General features: G+C 35.9%; 1 protein-coding gene across 1 annotated transcript; it reads left to right on the top strand.

The window, feature by feature from the left end:
- The first annotated feature begins 761 nt into the window (after window positions 1-761).
- On the top strand, window positions 762-16785 carry LOC125060521. Its single transcript, XM_047665487.1, has 5 exons — window positions 762-844; window positions 11951-12074; window positions 13097-13250; window positions 15553-15776; window positions 16477-16785. The coding sequence occupies exons 1-5, from the start codon at window positions 762-764 to the stop codon at window positions 16693-16695; spliced, it is 804 nt and encodes a 267-aa protein (XP_047521443.1). The 3' UTR covers window positions 16696-16785.
- Window positions 16786-21656: the final 4871 nt, after the last annotated feature.

Raw genomic sequence — 21656 nt, 5'->3', positions numbered from 1 at the left:
TTATATATATATATATTAGCACTTAGATAAATATATATATATTAGTACTTAGATAAATAGATAACAGTACATAAATAAGTATAAAAATAAATAGTAAATCAAAAATAAGCTATAAATTGTAAGTTAGACCATTGGTTGGATTAAGTTTTCAGTCTCATCATAGTTGAGACCTTGTATGTAGGCAGTGACCTTCTTTTTACAACTGAAGGATAAGAGTAAGTGAATATTCAGCTTGCGATTTAGTTTGTTGTAAATAAAAGGGCCGAGGTAACAGTAGAAGCGGTGGGAAAAGGCAGTGTAGAGAGAAGGAAGGTGAACAGGGGGTGGGCGGCGAGCAGATCGAGAGGAAGAAGGACTAGGTTTATGTTCGTGATGCTGTTTGAGGGCTGTGTTTAGGATGAACAGTTGACGTACAGTAAGTATCTGAGCTTCCTGATAGAGGGTGAAAGTAGGGAAAAGAATGGGTTTGAATAAGCAAACTTTTAGAAGAGCCCTCTGGGCACGTTCCAGGGACAGCAGATGGGTTTTGGCTGCACCACCCCAAGTGGTGATAGCATATAATAAAACAGATTGACATAATGCTAAATACATCATTCTGACTATATGAGGCTCGGCAACATGACGAATTTTCTTAAAGATAAACATGAGTTTGCGGACTCTACCACACATATTCATAAGATGGGCCTGAAACGTGAGTCGACTATCTAGTGTGATGCCAAGATACTTAACCGTACAACCTCTCTTCAATGTAGCGCAAGAGCATGGAACAGAAGGAACAGAAGAATGTGTATGGGCAGTTAAGGAATACGGGATTAAGGCTATGGGAGGAGTATATATGGAGAAGGTAAGATAGCAAGTTTTCTCTATATTAAGAGTTAATAAATTTTGGCGCAGCCAACACGAAACGATATCAAATCCGGTCTGTGCATAAGAGAAAGCTTCCCTCCAGCTTTTTGCAGAGAAAACAAGAGCAGTATCGTCGGCGTAAGAGACCAATTTGCAATTAGGTATTTTCAGGGAACACAGATCATTCATGTACACTAGGAACAGCGTAGGACCAAGAATGCTGCCCTGGGGGACTCCGAATTCCACTGGAAGGTAAGAGCTGACATGGCCATCTACCACTACACATTGACTCCGACCGCTGAGGTAACTTTTAAATAAGGAAAGTTGAACTCCTCTCACTCCAAGCGCTTCCAGTTTCTGTAGAAGGATTTGGGCCGAGACAGTGTCGAATGCCTTCGCGAGGTCTAAGAATATACCCAGACACTTCCTATGGCTGTCCAAGTTCCTAACTATGTGATCGGTTAATTCATGGATGGCATCCGATGAAGATCTTTTAGCTCTGAAACCGAATTGGTTCGGAGAAAGTAATTGTTTATCTTCCAGATAACTAACGAGACGTTTGTTTATTAGGCGTTCAAGGATCTTGGACAGTGCTGACAGAATAGAGATGGGGCGATAGTTGTCGACACTGCCACGGTTGCCGGATTTGAAAATGGGATGCACTATTGCCTTTTTAAAAGCGGATGGGAAGATTCCCGTACGCATACTTAAGTTACATACATGGGCGATTGGTGTAGCTAATATTTTAAGGTTGCGTTTAAGTATGGCAGACGTGATGTTGTCCCAACCTGCAGCACAGCTTTCTTTCAAGGAATTTATAGTGATTTCGACTTCTTCAATAGAAGTGTCGAGCATGACGAATGATTGGAGAGGAAAAGGAGGATTTGGCCGTAATGGAGGTGGAGAGTCGTGTTGATGATTGGATTGTATATTTAAGGCAAGCGATTTTCCGATACCCACAAAGTGAGAGTTAACATGGTTTGTTGAGTCTTTTGGATTCGCTCTACATTTTAGGAGGTCACTTGGTCTATCATGTTTTTTATTAAGATTACTAACGTCTTAGTATCATTTGAAAGCTAATGAAATCCCTTATTTGAAAACGGTAGGAAATTGGCCACCACCCCCATAAAAAAAGAAAATTCTGTGAAAATGTGAAACAATGTGTATTCTGATCAAAATTACAAATAAAAGGAACAATACAAAAATTAAAAATAAACAATGACAATCCTTAAAAATTAGTCTTAAAACTTAGTGTTGCCTCCTCTATCTCTCCAACCAGCTTCCAAGCGGTCAGTCATGGACCTGATGAGCGTCACGACGTGTTCCTGGGGAATGTTGTCCCACTCCTCGATGACGGCATCTCGAAGCTCATCGAGAGTGGCAAGAGCTGGATTATGGGCCCGAACTCGCCGTTTCAGCTCGTCCCAGAGGTGCTCGATAGGATTGAGGTCAGGACTTCTTGCTGGCCAGTCCATAACCTTGATGCCAACTCGACGTAGGTAGTCCTTGACAATCGAGGCTCGAATGTTCGGCATGAACTCGTAGTTGGCGCCGACAATACCTGCACATGGGACCACATGCTCCTCCAAAACCTCGGTGATATACCGGTGGGCAGTCAGAGACCCCTGACCGCGACCATCTCCAGCTCTGGAGACGCACACGAGGTCTGTCTTGCCGTCGATAGAAATACCGCCCTAGAACATGCAGGATCCTCCTCCATACCCGACGGTTTCCACGGTGCAGGCTGGTGTGAAACGCTCCCCTGGCCGCCTGTAGACTCTCTTACGCATGTTGTTGGTGTACAGGCACACTCGGGTTTCGTTGGAGAACAGGACATTCCTCCACTGGTCGAATGTCCACGGCACGTGCGTTTCGTAAAATCGCTTCCTTTTCGTCCGGTGGATGGCAGTCAATAGGGGGCCTGTAGCAGCTCTCCGGGGCAGCAAATTCTTCTCTCACAGCCTTCTTCTGATAGTGGAGACGCTGTCAGCTGTCCTTCGAGTAGCTCAAAGCCGCTGCTGCAGCTCCACAGCGTTGAAGAAGCGGTTCCGCAAAGACGTCGACACAATGGAGCGATCACCTCTGACGGTAGTGCAGCGACGTCTCCCGGATCCATGTCTCCTGATGTAACCTCCAGTCTCTTGGAACCGTTGGTATACCCGTTGCACTCGAAATCGGCTGATTTTCAGTTGCCGAGCAACTACAACCTGCCGTAGTCCGATTCGCAGTAGGGCCACCACTTGAGCTGCTTCTTTGCCATGGTATCCATTTTCACTGAGTTTTTTCCTGTCGAAGCTCTTCAGGAGTGACCTGTGACGTCTGGATAGCGAATAACCCATCATTGACTTTTATCCCCTCGTTATATACGCGTCCAGGGTGGTATAATTAGTGAGCCTCCAAACGCGTACATCGCCACTTTTTAATCAAAGTGCTGATGATTTGTGGTTTTTGATTTTCCGTAAACAAATGATATTTTTTTTGAAAGCTTATTAATTAAGCTTTTAAATGATACTAATAATGATAGGGTACAGAAAGGATCTTAGAAGTTATAACCGCTTGACACGAATTTTAAGAAAGGTGCGATTTTTTTGACGCCAAGTGTATTTGCAATCAGCTGTCGAATTTGTCCCTATCACTCTCATTGCTAATAAATGTAACAAAAATAAATACTTTGAAATAACTATGGAAGTATAAAGTATACTTAAAAAGTCAAGTATATAAAATACTGGGGTACAATTTATGGTAGGGGAGCCCACGATGCTAAATGGGGATTTACTCGAGCGTCGTAGAGACCTATTGGGATGCAAAGCTTAGATAAAAAGAAGAAAAAAATGTTATATGATAAATTCCTTTTCATCGGTGGGGAAAGCGGCTATAAATAGTTAAATATGTAAAAAAAAACTGTTGCATGGACATCCTCGAGCGCGTCAGATATTGATAGCATCTATGCCCTACGTATTTTTAATAATGTACGTATGTTAATCTGATCGTTTGCATGATGCGGGTGGTTGTATTTAAGGGTAGAAAATGAAAAAAAAAAAAATTATCGAGCGCGTCAGATTTTCTAAGGGAGTGTTAAGTGCACCAAAAAAAAGCTCTCATTCACTAATCTGACGATTTCGATGGGACGCAAACCCACGGCCATTTTCATAATATGCAAAAAAAAATCGCAATTTTGAAATACTCAAGCGCGTCAGATTAAGATATATGTGGTTCATCTTTATGTTCTAAACGTACTGTCTCATAATCTGACGATTATCTAGAGGGATTCGTCTGATCTGACAAAAAAAATTTAGAAAAACGATTCACCGAAAGGGCCATTCCTGCAACTTCCCGCTACTTCCATTCCTGGGCGCTTAAAATTTATATTTTGAGCTCGCTGAGTTCAAAGAAATAACATGTCTATGCATTTGAGCTCTCCCAGCTCGAAAGTCTGATAGAATTTTCATAGAACACTATTTTTGGAATTTTCAAACCGCAATAACTTTTGAATGGATCAAGCAATTTTCACGCGGTTGGCGGCATTCGACGCAGTTTTATCATCATCATAAGTAATTTTGCAATTTTAATTGATAGAACCACAAATTTCGGAGTAATCCCGAAAAAACACTTTTTCGGGTTTCTTTCGTTCACGATATCTCTCGAACTAATCAACCGCTTTTGACGAGCTTGGTGGCGATCGACGTGGTTTTTCAAGCTCAAAGGCGGATTAGTTTTTGAAGTTAATCAATAAAGAAACCACTTTAAAAAAAAATATTTCTTATTTTTTTAAGATTTTTCAAAATTTCTCAAAATCTATCGGTCCGAATCGGTTCAAATTCACAGGAAATGTAATTTTGAGGGAAATATTTAGAACGCCGTTTAGTAGATTCCGATCGGTTAAAGGAAATGTAGGCATCACGCAGCTGCACGCATTTAACTTTATCGACGATTTTTTGTTATTTCGGCTTGCGGAAATCGTCAGATTATAAATTTTTCATTATTCTTGAATTATTTCCTTCAAAATAAAAAAAAATTAGCTACGCTCGAGAATTTCGAGATGACGGTTTTTTTTTACAACTTTGTTGCCCTTCCCTTTTTTTCCGTCACTCTCAAATTGTCAGATTAGTGGAATATACACTTTTTAGGATGTAATTAACTCACCCTACCTTAATCTGACGCGCTCGGGAATTTCTGATGGTCAATTTTTTTTTACTAATCTGATCCTGTCTCCTTCACGGGCGGCCTTATATATGGGCCTCATATTTTGTGGAGGTACTTAACCGGGTACAAGGTATCCCCCTATATATTAATCTGCCGCGCTTTAGTAAATCCCGAAATCCCCTCTTGGGCTCCCCTACCATTAGGAATGTCCAAAGGTTCTTTTTTGACGTCGTCGGGTTCAGTTTTAAATGAAGTTATGTAAGCGTATGCATAGTAGTACGGACCATTTTTCTTTCAGATTTGTATCACAAATGGGGTAATCGAACTACTGTCAGATGAGGATGATGAAAGTCCTATGATATCGTTTGGTAAAGGCACGTGCATTGGAGAAATATCTTTGGTATTTAATGTACCAGGTACATCTAATCATACCTTTATTAATAGGCTGCAAAACAAACACCTATCAATTACTTTGAATAACTATAAATTGTGTCTTTTTTTTCATTAATAGATATCATACGAAACAAAAAAGACTAAGGTTTTCAAAAGTAAAAGTAAATTATTTGTGAGTTATGTTATTATGTATATTTGAATACTTCATGTATATGTAATAAACTTTTGTGCCTCTTGATGAATTAACTTGTCGATAAGTGAGTTTTCTGGTTCTTAAGCCATAAATCAGCCACAACTCCTCTCACGCAATTCACCCCAATTGACCGAGTCCCATGCTAAGCTGGTGAAGCTTGTGTTATGGGTACTAGGCAACGGATATACATACATATTATAGATAGATAGACATATAAATACATATTTAAACACCCAAGACCTAAGCACAACACCAAATGCTCATCACATCGATGTTCGTCTCAGCCGGGATCGAACCCGGAACCCATGGATTCATAGTCAGGGGTACTAACCACTAGACCAATAAGTCGTCGTCTAATCTAAATACTTATTTTCGCTATTTAGGCTTCAACCCTCAGTTTCACAGTCGAGGCTTTGTGCTTAGTGTGTCAAACTCTGCCGTATAGCAAAAACGTATCGGATTTGACATATACATTATACAAGTCATCAGTCTTACCAATATCGTGACTATATTTTAGCGAGATGTACCGTTAAAGCGGCGACCTATGTTGAATGTCAGATCCTCAATCACACCGATTTCATCAAACTAATGATCACCTACCCTGATATAAGCGTACAAATAAGGAGTGAAATGTTGGAAAGAATTGGAAGAAGCCACACAAGGAAAATGAAACAGCATTCGAAACCACCTCTGACATTAAATATATACGCTTCGAAAGATCAAAAGAAAAGTAGCATAAAACGCTTGAAAGATAAACTAAGGTTTCTGCAAGGTAATACTAATTATATATATATATATATATATTTTAAAGACAATTCACACCAATTGACCTAGTCCCATGCTAAGCTGGTGAAGCTTGTGTTATGGGTACTAGGCAACGGATATACACCTACTATATACATATTATAGATAGATAGACATATAAATATATATTTAAACACCCAAGACCTAAGCACAACACCAAATGCTCATCACATCGATGTTCGTCTCAGCCGGGGATCGAACCCGGGACCCATGGATTCGCAGTCAGGGGTACTAACGACTAGACCAATGAGTCGTCAAATATACACTAATACTTATGAAGCCTTTAGATATTATTTATAAGCGCAACTCCGTATAAAACGTAAATTAATCAATAAACCTTTTTATAAATTTGACGAATGTTTAAATGATCCTAATCCTTGGGATTGATTTGCTCCAGTTCAAACAATTTGTATGACTCAAAACCTAGCGATGTGAGTGGCGGAAAGTTTCTTGCCAGTTCTTTTTGCCCGCTCTACGCCCTTGACTTGAGAACTGGTAGAAAATGTAAATTTAGAATGAATTTAACTTCTTTTCTGTAGTTCATAAGTGTACTTGTTTACCTATATGAATAAAGTTATTTTGACTTGGCATGACTTGAAAACATCGCCTTACTAAAACGGAGCAAATTTTACTTCAGTAAAGTATTGTAGCGACACCTACAATCTTCGGCTACAAATCACTGCGATGACCTCATACCCTGTGACGCGCTAACAAAGTTATTCCGACCGCTAAGAATATACACATTCCTTGACCTTAGCTACTGGGGCCTTCTGGCCAGTCCGTCTTAGATTGGTCAAGAGGATTCTCTTTAGGTTGGGCGAAGAGCAGCACCTTCCTTCCTTCTCAGTACTATGAAAGTGGTCTCATCTTAACAGAGGAATTTGTTTCATTGATAAGATGAGATTTTAAGGCAAATAGAGAATCCCTTAGAATCATACCTTTAAGACCTTCATGTAAGCAATGGAGGTCGTTCGTTGTCGTATCAGTTATAATTAATTTTATAATCCATTTAGTTAAAACTCTCAGTTAAATGTAAAATAAAAATAAATAAATCAGTGGCGCTACAACCTCTTTTAGGTCTTGGCCTCAGATTTCTGAATCTGTTTCATGATCGTTTGTTTTACACGCTTTATATTAGCTTCACCTGTATGTATGTATGTTTGTAACCGTCTCCTTCGGACTCGATTTTGACCCAATTTTAACGGACAGATTTAATTCAAACTTTGCGCACCTGTCAAAGATCGATGACAATGCAATAATCCGAAAAAAATAAATAAAAAAAACTTAACTAAAAAATAAAAAATAAATAATACTTAAAAAAAAATAAAAAACACGCTTTTAAAGCACATCAAACTAAAAAGTGAAAAATAATTCCTAATTTAGGCTGAAAATGGTAATGAACAAAAAATACTGGTATTATTGTGAAAAAGCGTGGGGCGCTCTGTGCCATGTTTTTCGTCTATCGAGCAACCCACGCTTTTTCATTTTTACTATTTTTCACTTTTTAGTTTGATGTGCTTTAAAAGCGTGTTTTTTAGTTTTTCTTAACTATTTAATCTAATAGGCAAGTAGGTGGTCAGCCTCCAGTGCCTGGCACACGCCGTCGACTTTTTGGGTCTAAGACATGTCGGTGTTTTCCTCACGATGTTTTCCTTCACCGTTCGAGCAAATGTTAAATGCGCACATAGATAGAATGTCCATTTGTGCACAGCCGGGGACGACCTCAGATATGGGAGTCGCACGCTGAAGCCACTAGTCCAACACTGCTCTTAAAATGTCCTTAAAGAAAAGAGGGTACTAATTCTTAGTCCTGCAATACCCAGTGTATTGATTATGTCCAAGTGACAACTTCACTTAATATCAGCCGAGGCTCCTGGATTTGCACCCTGGATTATAAAAAATATGTTAAAGACATTGTATTACAGGTTTTACAGAAGATAAAGGTATGGATACTGACCTGGACGACAGCTGTTTAGATCTCTACATCCTATCCGAACATATCAAGAAGCGATCCACTGTATTCACTTGCGTTAGCGGAAACTTTCCTTGGATTCTAGAAGCCAACTGCCATTTGGTGAAATACTGGCAGTTATTTATGCTCTGTATAGTTTTCTATATATGCATAGTCTATCCGTATTTTATCGGATTTAAAAGGGAATTTCCTGGCGGCATGTTTTTTTATACCGAAATATGTATTACGATATCGTTGATGTTAAATGTAATCATGTCAATCGTGACCGCCGTGAAGACTAAGAAAAAATATATCAAAAACTTTACCGGCATATTAAATTACCGTATGAATACACTTGGATTTTATATGGATTTAGTGTCGCTGATACCTTTTGAGTATATTGTGACAATTCATACGAATGTGGGGTATTTGGATACGCATAGAAACCATCTCTTTTATATGTGTAAAGGTGTAAAGCTTTGTCTGGTTTGGAGAATATCTAGTTTCTTTGAAGAGTTGGAGAAGAAAGTTATGTCCAATACAATCATTGTTAAGGTATGTTTATAACAACGTATTATTTGAACTTTGAATTTTGAACCTAACATAATAAATGGTTTATTACTTTATACAATTTCGTTGAATATAATTTATTATCTTAGCTTTCTCCTATGCCGACGCCTTAAATTTCTTTTATCTTGGAATTTTCTCTCTATAGGCAAGTATTTATATCTACGAACGCAAATATTTCTTATTCTAACGATGAAGGAAAATATCGTGAATATCACCACGTCTAAGACCTAAAATTCGACGGCGTTTCAGGCACATAAGATTGTGATTAGCCTTACGTATATTATAGATACGAAAATAACTTTTAATATTCATGGATGTTTCATTACGAGACTGAAAAAAGTCGATAAAGTTTTTATGTGCCTTAATTGTTTATATTTATAGTTCACCTGAACACTATCATTAAATATTGAAAGCAAATAGTTATAATATCTAAGATGTTTAAAAATAAACACGAATTGTAAATATTATTGTTTGATTTCAGATTGCAAAATATTGTGTATACATCGGATTGCTATGCTATTGGTCAGGAGTTATATTGTATATGGAATCTTGCTTTGTGAATAGATGTTCGCAACATTCGTGGTTTGCGAGAGCTTTGATTCGTGAAGATCAAAGGCATGGTGTGATGTCTACAAAGTTAGAAATTTTACATATTGTTACTCAAATCAAAATCATTTATTCATATAGGTAACACAATGTACACTAAACGTCAAAAAAGAAATATATAATAAATGCTTCTAATTTTACATTTACTGCCAGTTCACAAATCAAGGGCGTAGAACGGAAGAACTGGCAATAAACTCTCCGCAACTCTTTTTGATCGACTAGTATTTTGCTTTACACTGCTATGTTTAATACATACACAGCTGTATAGTGTTGTATCGTGACTTAGAAGTTTCTAAGTAGTTAAGTCTGAAACGTCAAAATAGATTTTGGCATACGAAGGTCATAGTTGGCGTCTTCCACTGTCCGGTTCACAAGACATTTTATTTTCTAACGAACTGTGGAACCGACTCCCGGTTGGGAGATACGACCTCCAATTGTTTCAAAAAAGAGTATATTTCTCCTCTGCCAAAGGCCGGCAACGCACCCACTAAAATGGATTTCCATTTTTACCTTTTTTGGGCGTCCCGTACGATCATATGCTATGACTATCCTATATAAATAAATAAGTCTCGTTTCTGAATTCCACCCTTTTTGATGTAAGTTCATGGTTGGGTTCTAAGGAAAAATTTTCTAGATATGATGTTTGTTGACAAACAGATATGATATGTAGATACGGGTACAATTTTTTTTAAATTATAGCTTACAAATACTGAAATACAACTAACTGGCATCATAGAATGACTTTGGTTCAAAGTTATAGATTTTTTGGTTATATTTGGATACATTATCGACATATTTTGGATTCATTAAATGAGTCTGAATGTAAGATTCAAGTTTCGCCTAGACGTCGTCTGTTACAAGCTTCAAACCCTGAAACTATCATTTGAATTATAAAATTAAGACATTACTTCCATATTACGCCAACATTCACCCTCTAGGGTCGTATCAGTGTGTCAAACAGCACTAATAATTATTATATATATATTACGGTAATAATATATTTTAAATATGTATGTGTAATATATCCACTTTCTACGCATTAGCATGTCACGCGGAAACTTTGATACATTTCTAAAATATGGCTAGTAATTACTACGAGTCAAAAGTCCATATTCTAATTCATATTTCAAGACACTGTCTCGTCTTGAGCGTGGTCAAATATGTCAAACTATATACAGAATAATGGTTTGACTGCTCTTGAAACTAGATTTAAGATTAATTCACAGGGACCATGAATGAGCAGTGTTGGCCAAGTGGCTTATACCCGAGGTCGTAGGATCGATCCCCGGCTGTGCATCAATTGACTTTCTTTCTATGTGCGCATTTAACATTTGCTCGAACGGTGAAGGAAAACATCGTGAGGAAACCGACATGTCTTAGACCCAAAAAGTCGACGGCGTGTGTCAGGCACTGGAGGCTGATCACCTACTTGCCTATTAGATTTAAAAATGATCATGAAACAGATTCAGAAATCTGAGGCCAAGACCTAAAGAGGTTGTAGCGCCACTGATTTTTTTTCACATGGACAATACAGGACATGCGTAGCAATAATAAATATAGTCATTTTTCCAGAACCAAGTACCACGTCTTGACTTCGATATATTTCGCAACAACAATACTCCTTTCGGTGGGTTATGGTGATTTTAATCCTGGCGATAAGCAGGACATGGGATTTGTTGCGTTTCTAAGTTTATACGGAGTCCTCTTGACAGGATATTGCGTTTCCGAATTTTCAGCTGTTGTTACACATTGGGCGAGGTAGGTTTACTCAAACACTATATTAAAATAAAATATGTTTATTATGGAACATAAGATACAGGTATCACGTATTCCACGTCATTAAATTTAAATCTGTATACATTCCTACTCATCGGCAAAGAAGACAGAGAGGGTAGGCCGAAAGAAAATACCGGCGTGAAAAACTCTCGGTACTCTTTTAAAATAGCAAATCATCAAACAACACTAATTTTAAAACAAATATCGCAAATTAATTAGAAGTAGCCTGTCTAACACTAGTCCCAGGCCCTTTTATCAACTAGATAATCGTTAACTTTATAGTAACCCTTTTTACACAGCTTTTCATTACATTTCTTAAATTAGGCAGAGATAAAAGAGCCTCTGGGATTTGTGGATTTATGGGGCATGGGCCTTCTTTTATTGGAACCTGGGACAAGAAGGCAAGTGGACACAATGTTTTAAGACTGCCGTGTATCAATGGTGTTTTAACCTAGGAATCAAAGATATAGCATAAACAGATATATATTATTTATGTTATTGTTCATTTACACGTTTTTCACACAGTAAATAATTATTTTAACAATAAACCTAAAATCACATGGAACAACGGGCGGTCTTATTGCTACTTAGCGATATTTTCCCTAATTAAACAGTAAAAAAAGAAAATAATTGTAAATACTTTTTATGTTATTACAATTTTATTCCAGAACAAAAACTGCATTTCTAGAAGTGATCCTAACAATAGATAGATTTATGATAGAAAATAATATGCATTCAGCAATTAAATCAAGAATAATGTCGTTCTATGAACTACAATGGCAATATAATTCAGTAAGTGTAACTGTACTAAATTAATTAACAGGATTAATTAAGATAAAAGTTGCCACAGAGATGTTTATCCATTTTATACAACCACAGACAATGCCGCGCCGATAGCTTTTTTTTCTTTACTCAAAATAAAAACGAACTCGCTCAAATATAAATTCCTATAAAATTGTACTCGAGGACGGGACTTGTGTTGCCATCATTCGACGACAATGTGCGTAGCTTTATTTAGGAGTTGTAACCCAGAAATATTTTTTTCCATAACATATATTTCCGAATGAAATGGCAATAAGCAGTGTATTACATATTCATATAGTGAACCGATTGGTTCACTATTTCTTAATAGATTTAAATTACGTGTCACGTTGTTTGTCCGCTATGGACTCCTAAACTACTGAACCGATTTCAATCAAATTTACACACCTTGTGCGGTTTGATCTAACTTAAAAGATAGGTTAGCTTACATCTCACTTTTTACCCGCAATATTATTTTATTGTAAATTATTTGACAGTCACAATTCTAACAGATGGTTGAAAGTACCAACGTTTCACATAAGCTACAATTTAATGGCATAATCACCAAAAAAGCATGGTGGTCCCCATGACTGGTGTTCTCCTACCGTTTCCCTTGAATAGTTTACTATAAAACGTAATGTAATATAACAAAAACCTTAGCCACAGCAACGCTTGGCCGGTCAACAACTGGAAAACACTAATACTAGCAGTATTAGTGTTTTCCAAATTACAACCATTCAAGGCACTTTCTGCCACCTCCTCTTTGTGAAACAGATACGATTTAGGAGTTCTTAATAAGAGCGTATTCCCTCATAGTTCGGCCACTCACCCGCTAGACCTCCGGCGTTGCAAGTGTCAATGAGAGGTGGTTAGCACTTTATTCAAAGTGCGTACTCATTTTCTTTCTACCATAAAGAAGAGAATTTAATTAATTATGGCATTGAATTGAAGGAAAACCCACAAGTATCACTCAAATGAAATTGAGTTTGTTTTATTATATTAAAAAATTTCAGGGTGTCGAATTAACTGATGAAAGTTGGCTCAAGAAAACAGTTGTACCAGCTGAGTTAAGAAAGAAAGTACTTCATCAAGCTAGGTTCAAGACGCTTACGTCAATACAGTTCTTTCAAGTGAAAAATAAAGCTTACATACACACGTTAACCGAGAGTAAGTATGGCTAACACCGGACGATAAACGCGCGGTTATTTGACACGCATTAAATTTTTTAATGTATTTAATGTCATGTATTATAATACTTTAAGTGGGATGTTTTTACTGTGCAGTAGTAGAGTTGTAGATTGAAGGAATTCAGGAAGAAATCTAAGATCATAAGCAATAAATAAATAGTTTATAACAATACAAACAACATTTCGTATAAGAGTTTTTGCAAGAGTATTCATTACAAAAAAAATAACAACAGTTGCTAAGGTTATACAAAATAGATTACAACGTACTATTTTAACAATAATATCATCAACCCCCGAGATGAGAAGATGATGGCAGACTGGATGACAGAAGTTACTGGATATTTTTAGAGGTGGCCTATGCCACGGCACCCTAAGCTATTTCACATTTTATAAATTTTAGTTCAGCAGAAACGGGCATGAAATGAAAACAATACGGGTCCATAAATTTTTAGATTTAACGTTAAAGTTTTTGGATTTTCAAACGTATTTTTGTTCAGACAGATGTCAAAACAAAAGTTGTAGGTACATATAGAAAAGACTAGGGTATGAACCGTATCTTTATGTAACTAACGTAATTTCACACTTAAAATAATATTCACTTATAATACCACAAGAGCTTCAAAATTATCGGGTATTTCCCGATAGGTTCGTTGCAAACAATTAATATAGTCGTCATGACGACTATATTTGTTTGCAGGGAACCTTGAGCTCGTGTGGTATTCGGGGGATTATTTTTCCGACCCAAATGTCGGCCAATAGAATTGCACCATGAGACGAAATGTACAGTTAACAAATAAGAATTTCATAATGAATAAAACAACTACTTAATACTTTTCTTGAAGCAACGACCAGAGAAAATTTTCACAAAAAATTATCAGTATAATACCATGTAGGTTGTACCACGTGACGTCGAATGGTGCAATTCTATTGGCCGATATTTGGGTCGGAAAAATAATCACAATAAACTGTATTCAATACGCTTACTAAAAAGAATCAATCAATCCGTCCTTAGGCTACAAAGCACGCGAAATAAATACAATGATAGTACGTAGTAATTCAGAAAAACTAAACTCTTTTTTAGTTGTGATGCCAAATAAGAAAATTATTGAGGTTAATAATAAATTATAATAATCAGTTCTGCTACCACCTCTAGGCCTCAGATTACTGAATCTGTCTTGTGATATTTTTTTAAGGCAAGTAGATCCTGTCGTCGAATTTTAGCACTGTGTCAGTGTTTCAGGTTTCAGTTTTAATTTCACACAATAGTTCTTTAACTTTAGAAATTTGGAGTAACTTTACGTTAGGTTTAAATCTATACTCTATCATCCTCTTTCTAATTTAAGCTATACTCTAAAGCTGTATGTTTAGTCTGTTTTAATGGCACTAGTTAAAAAAATCAACTATTTCGTAGCCTTACAAATTAAAAATAAATAGTTTAATTTGGCGCGTTATTAATAAATTTAAATATGTAATCGCTCCGTTTATATTAACCCTTAATAGCCTGGGTGTAACACGGTTTACACGCTCGACCTACTTATGTCAATTATAAAGCTAATTACCAGCTGCAGTATGAATCAAAATCGAATGTTGAAAGAAAGATGTATGCTGTTCCCAATTTTAGTTTAACGAAGTTTTCAATATCATTTTCTATCGTTATAACGATAGTAATGTAAGTACATTGAAATATTGGAAAATATCTCTGATTAAATTTTTATACACCAGCACTGGTATATTGTAAATTCCAATAGCAATTATTGCGATTCCGATGTCAATATGAGTTTTAAAGTACCGCGAGGTCTCAAGGCAATCAGCGCTACGGATATTGAAATAATTATTGCAAACAAAAACGTCAAAATCGATGTCGTTATCGCCACTAGACGACGCACACTACCGGCGCGGGCGCTGTTCGTTTTGTAATAAAAAAATCTAAGTTATTTTTTTTACGCATGTCGATGATGTCATTACACCAAGGTAGTAAACACTTATTTGAAGTACCTAGTGTAAATAAAGTTAACATAAATGTCAGTCTTATAAACATTATAGCGGCATAGAACATCAAAATTAATGACGTCATGAACGGATAAAAAGGAAGGGATAAAAATAGATTTTTGCAATTAATATTTTTGTACTATTAAGTTTTTTAATGAATCTTAAGCCTAGCTTCTGCACAGCTTAAGCTTTTTATGTACTTTTTTATGTATTTTAGAAGCAAACATTTATTTTCGACTACTATCTTATAATTAGTCGGGGAACTCATAAGAAATTAACTCTTTTACCCACAGCCGCAAGGGACATAATCCTACCTCCTGGGGAGATAGTGTACTACGGTGGGACCGTTACAAGGGAGCTGTATATAATTGAGAGCGGCTACTGTATCGTCACGTCCAAAGAACTGAGGGAAACGCGAAGGGAACGTGTCATCGGCCCCGGGAATCATTTGGGATTGCTTGTGCTTTTGTACGGAGTGCCTGCTGTTAGCACTATAATTACTTTAACACATTGCAAAGTAAGCGTTATTTATTATCTATGAATAAATATTTTTATAATTTACGAAGAATATTGTTATATTTTTGATTGTATTTTGTTAGGCTTATTACAAATTAAACGTCGGTACAGATACGTGAATTATTGTTACGTTATGTTACACTTAGCCTTTCTGTAATCATAATCCCGACGTCCGATGATGAAATTTTCTGAGTTTAATAATTTTCTGACGACGAGGCAGAATACGAAATTCCACCCGTATCACCTCGACGTCCGCCGTTCCACAACTGAGCGTTTTTCAAGGCAGTTTTTGCCACACACCAGTACTTTTGTGGAACCAGCTGCCCACTGAAGTATTTCTGAAGTATTTCGACTTAGGGTCCTTCAAGAAAAGAGCGAACCATTTCTTAAAAGGCCGGCAACGCACTCGCGAGCCGTCTGGCATTGATCGTGTCCATGGGCGGCGGTATCACTTAACATCAGGTGAGCCTCCTACCCATTTGCCCCTGTTCTATAAAAAAAGAGCTCAGCTCATTTTATTGATGTAACGAAATAATCAATATTGAAGACGCGCGTGTATTGAGAGGTTAAGGGGCTTTAAACACGCACCTGGTACCTAGTACCAAAAGGCTAGTAGCACCTTCATATATTTACCTTCATTTAGTACAGTACCTAACTACATGTAACTACCATAAATTAAAGAGTATATTGAACATTTTCAGTTAATTAGCATCGGCCACTTCGCGTATACTTCAGCACTGAACTTGTTTCCTGACATGAAGGAGCATGAGGGCTTACTGACATCAGACGAGTTGCATAGCATAGAACAACAAGCGAAATCACAGAATACAGACGCATATTTAAAACACTACAATGTGCTGGTGGGAAAGCGTTTGTCGAGTTTACTAACGAATGCATTGCAAGATTTCTTTAATGGTTAGAAATGTAAATTGTCATTTTTGGCATTGACATTACATAGGCTTTCTTTTATAAACATGGCTGCGTCGTATTTGTTGTTAAGACAATTAAGATAAAGCATAAGCTGCGGTTATTTCCGAAATTTGAATCTCATTGTAACCTTATTCATAAAAAAAAACAATTCAATCGCCGTTTTAAATAATCTATTCATGTCTTTTGACATTATAGCGTTAACACAATTCTAAAGAGACGAAAGTACTTTAGTTAAGAGCATTAAGACTGTTTTAAATTTATGAATAAGTTAATAGCTAAGTTTATAATGTATAATCTTTGCTTTGATGACCGATTAATAGTTGTATATTCTATCAACTTTCTTGTTTATAAAGAAATGTTACCACCATTTTGAAAATATTTGACCTAAAGATTGCTTCAGATATAGGAATTTAGTTGGACCACAAGCGAATATTATACATTTTATTTTTGTGAAATAAAATGGTGGGCGTCCAACTTCCTACTGGTTTAGTAACAAAATCAATAAAAGGCTGTTGACTTATCTAATTCTTTTTTCAGATTCATTTATAAACGTGAAAAATTACTACCAACGCAAAAACGAAAGTTATCTTAAATCTTTTCAACAATTTCACATCCTGAACACCATCTCCCCATACCTGTTGCTCCCGATCGCTATCAAACCTGATGGCACTTTCTTAAAAACCTGGGCATTTATACGAGTTATAACGGCATATCTTCTTAGTTTGCTGATTCCGGTAAGATCTAGAACTTTCCAATATAATATTATGTGGTACAAAGCTTGAAATTAGCTGCCGTTGGACTATGGTGCACCATAAACCATCAGTGTTCATTGTACTAGCTAACCCGGCGAACAGCGTAACTTAATCGATTTCATAAATGTAATACAATGAATACACAACATACTCGTATATACATTAATTACTTTAAGAAATTAATACATACTAATACTTTTTAATTACTGAAATTTTTCTACATTTATTTAATCTAAAATACGCCATTATCAGAATATTGTGGATATATCTTGTCGAAGCCTTTAAATATGTTCTTTAATTTGAGGGGAGAGTTAACCTTATTGACGGGACGAAAATGTTTGACAGTTACAAAACCCATGAACATTTTCTATTGGATCTTCTTTTTCTTTTGTTTTCGTAAATTTTCAAATGTTTTAAATTCGGTCCATCTGTTCTCGGTCATCTGTGACTTTTTTTAGATGGTTATTAAGTATTTATTTAGCTGAGCTTTGAAGAAAGCTGAAAAAATAAAAAATGTTTTTTAATTAATATACTTACTTATTGTTTATTCAAATTCTTTTGTTCCACTTCAAGTTACTTTTTAATGTTTTTTTTTAAATACACCACTTAATAATTAATAAGGACGTAACCCGATAAGACATTTTCTTAATATTATTTTTCTCATGTTTTAGATTGTAGTATGTATGGCTCCGATGTGTGGAAGTTTTAATATAATTATGATAACACTGGAAGCTATATGCTATGTAGACTTATATATAATGCTGCATGTAGCTTATTACGGCTCAAAGAATCAGCTTATTTACCATCCATATTTAACTGCGAAGAACTACTTAACGGTATGATACTAATGTTCAATAGCTTTGTTACACCTGCGTAAATAAAAATAAATCTTTTAAACAAAAGCATTAAAACGACGCACGCATTTGCAATGTCGTAACAGATTTCTATATTAGCTCATCTTCAATTTAAAATAGTTTTTTAAGAAATAAATAATAGACCATCAATTTCAATCCTCTTTTTATTTCAGTCTATAACACTATTCATAATTCTACTCTAATGAACTTAGAACTGCCTTTAAACAGATTCAAAACACATATTAAAAAATATTAATGTGTAAAGGTTTACTACACAGTTAATGACTGTCTAAGACAAAAACGCGTGGCAATAGTTCTAGTTATATTGTTATAATTTGTTTTGTTATCTTTGAAGTGTTGTGAATATGGTAAATCACAGAACAGATTTTTTATTATTATTTAACTTTAATAACATTTTCCTTTGAACAATTGTAATGTAGAGGGTAAAACTTGCTGAGTTTCTTGCCCGTTCTTCTCAGAATAAGCCGTAATTTTGCGAACGGATGGCGTAGTCTTGCTCTTTCGCGAATTTTGTAAGCGTTTTTGACATTCATAAGCATGCGCTAAGACGCATATAAACTGAATAAACGTATTTTGATTGATTGAATGTACCTACCCTATGCTTTCTTTCAGAGATCCTTTGCAATAGACTTCCTAACATGTTTTCCATGGTATCTATGTTGGAAGTTATTTGTTCCTAAACATAACGAGAGTCATACCGATGAAGATCACGGCGTAAATTCGCACTTTTACCATTGCATTTTCCGAATGGTCAATATTCTTCAGATATACAAGCTGTATGCTGTTTTTTGGGCTGAATCGATTGGCGCATTAAAAAGGGTATTTTAAAAGTTGCTACTTTTTAAACAGTAATGGCTGTAAAGCTCTGACGCCCATAAAATAAATCAGTGGCGCTACAATCTCTTTAGATCTGGGCCTCAGATTTCTGAATGTGTTTCATAATCATTTTTCAATCTAATAGGCTAGTAGGTGATCAGCCTCCTGTGCCTGACACACGCCGTCGACTTTTTGGATCTAAGGCAAGCCGGTTTCCTCACGATGTTTTCGTTCAAAGTTCGAGCGAATGTTAAATGCACATAGAAAGAAAGTCCATTGGTGCACAGCCGGTTCTCAGGGTTGAGAGTCGCACGCTGAAGCCACTAGGCCAATACTGCTCACTGATGCCCATAACCGCTTATAATACTAAATAGCATAGTATAGGTAGTCTTTTAAAAATTTGATCAACTTTTGAGCGTAGACTAGTACTAGTTTAGGATAGGCGAGTCCCAAATAGGATCAACCTTCTGTGCCAACCCTAAACTGTTTTAAAAAAAAATCACCCCAGGACCGGGACAGGATACGGATTGCTAAGCGTGTATGGCTTGACTGGCCGGTTGAACTTGCAACCATCGTACTTACCGTTATGTATCACAATAAACAGTGCCAACTTAGTGCATCTAAGCATTCAAAACAATTATTGTTTCACCGAAAAACAAACCTAGAACCTTCATGCTAACTGGAAAACTACGAAGTATTCAATGTTAAAAATGACTCCTAAAGGTTCCGAAATTAGAATTAATACTTAAATTCATTCATTAAAGCGAAAATAGGTCCTTTTTAATACAAACTATGACTTGTCAGTTATCACTAGTAGACCAGTGCCGATAATTTTTGAAACCAAAAAAAAATACAGTAGGATGAAACCCATTAGAAAAGCAGGGGAATATGATCAAAATGAAAGGAAAAATAAATTACGGTCGATCTGAGGTCGGGAAGGGGTAGGGGAGGGAGTTTTAAGGGTAAAAAACGGTTTATCTCGATTTCCGGCAAAACTAAAAGTCCTATCGAAGAAAACTAAATGGCAAAGTTGTAGGTCATAAAAAGATCTACAACTTTTGTATTCACACATTTTTCACATAACCTCAAAATTTATGTGAAAAATTCAAAAAACCAACTTTTTGGTTTTTTATTTCTATCTTTTACAAAAATTTATTTTTTTAAACGAAATTTGGTGAAAACTTACCTTATTATGTCCCAAATATACTTTTATTTATTTGATTAAAAATATTTATTTATTCACCTTATTTTGAATAAATATCGAAAAAACACCCTAATTTTCAATCGAAAATTCTGACGTCAAAATTTCAGCTTTTTTCAAAAAGTTGATGTGCTTTCAGTGCGTTGAAATCTCTACTTTCCTATGGTAAAAAAATATATTTATATCACCATACTAAATCTTCTCAGAAAATGCAAAAAATCGTATGCAGTAACGCCCAGACCCGTCATCCCCTTCCCTACTTCTCTATGAAATACGAAAATTTTAGCCCATCTAAAGGCTAAAAATTTTTTTTAGGTCACTCAGGTATATATAAGTTATCTTAAAATAGTAATAAATAGGCATCTAATTATAATTTAAAGAAGATTCATAGAGAAGTAGGGAAGGGGATGACGGGTCTGGGCGTTACTGCATACGATTTTTTGCATTTTCTGAGAAGATTTACTATGGTAATATATATATATTTTTTTACCATAGGAAAGTAGAGATTTCAACGCACTGAAAGCACATCAACTTTTTGAAAAAAGCTGAAATTTTGACGTCAGAATTTTCGATTGAAAATTAGGGTGTTTTTTCGATATTAATTCAAAATAAGGTGAATAAATAAATATTTTTAATCAAATAAATTACAGTATATTTGGGACATAATAAGGTAAGTTTTCACCAAATTTCGTTTAAAAAAATATTTTTTTGTAAAAGATAGAAATAAAAAACCAAAAAGTTGGTTTTTTGAATTTTTCACCTAAATTTTAAGGTTATGTGAAAAATGTGTGAATACAAAAGTTGTAGATCTTTTTATTACCTACAACTTTGCCATTTAACTTTCTTCGATAGGACTTTTAGTTTTGCCGGAAATCGAGATAAACCGTTTTTTACCCTTAAAACTCACCCCCCCTACCCCTTCCCGACCTCAGATCGACCGTAATTTATTTTTCCTTTCATTTTGATCATATTCCCCTCCTTTTATGATGGGTTTCATCCTACTGTAATTTTTTTCACTTTTTATTTATTTTAAAGGCTATCTGCACTGGTCTATAGGTGGTCTTAAGCGCTGGTAATAATCATGAGCTGTATGAAAAGTCCTATAATTTGATTAACACAAAATAATGATGGAACTAAAGATGTATTGGATTAGTGAAAGCTATTATTTGCCCCTTAATTAACATCAATTTGATTAATTAACGAAATTAGTCGCGTATGGCATTCTATAGCCGATGTCACAATGATATTTAAAATTTGTACTTCTAGAACTTCTCTACTTACCGAGTTTGCTCGCCGGCTCTTACCAG

This window comes from Pieris napi, chromosome 21 (assembly GCF_905475465.1).
Source record: "Pieris napi chromosome 21, ilPieNapi1.2, whole genome shotgun sequence".
NCBI classification, from domain to species: domain Eukaryota; kingdom Metazoa; phylum Arthropoda; class Insecta; order Lepidoptera; family Pieridae; genus Pieris; species Pieris napi.
This window is presented reverse-complemented; position numbering and strand designations above follow the sequence as displayed.

What these genes read in the sequence shown, in the direction of transcription:
- LOC125060521 (XM_047665487.1), top strand. Translation starts at nt 762, where the DNA reads ATGGAACAGAAGGAACAGAAGAATGTGTATGGGCAGTTAAGGAATACG. An exon ending in GAGGAGTATATATGGAGAAG is followed by an intron (nt 845 to 11,950) that starts GTAAGATAGCAA and finishes ATTTTATTCCAG; the next exon opens with AACAAAAACTGCATTTCTAG. An exon ending in TTACTTTAACACATTGCAAA is followed by an intron (nt 15,777 to 16,476) that starts GTAAGCGTTATT and finishes GAACATTTTCAG; the next exon opens with TTAATTAGCATCGGCCACTT.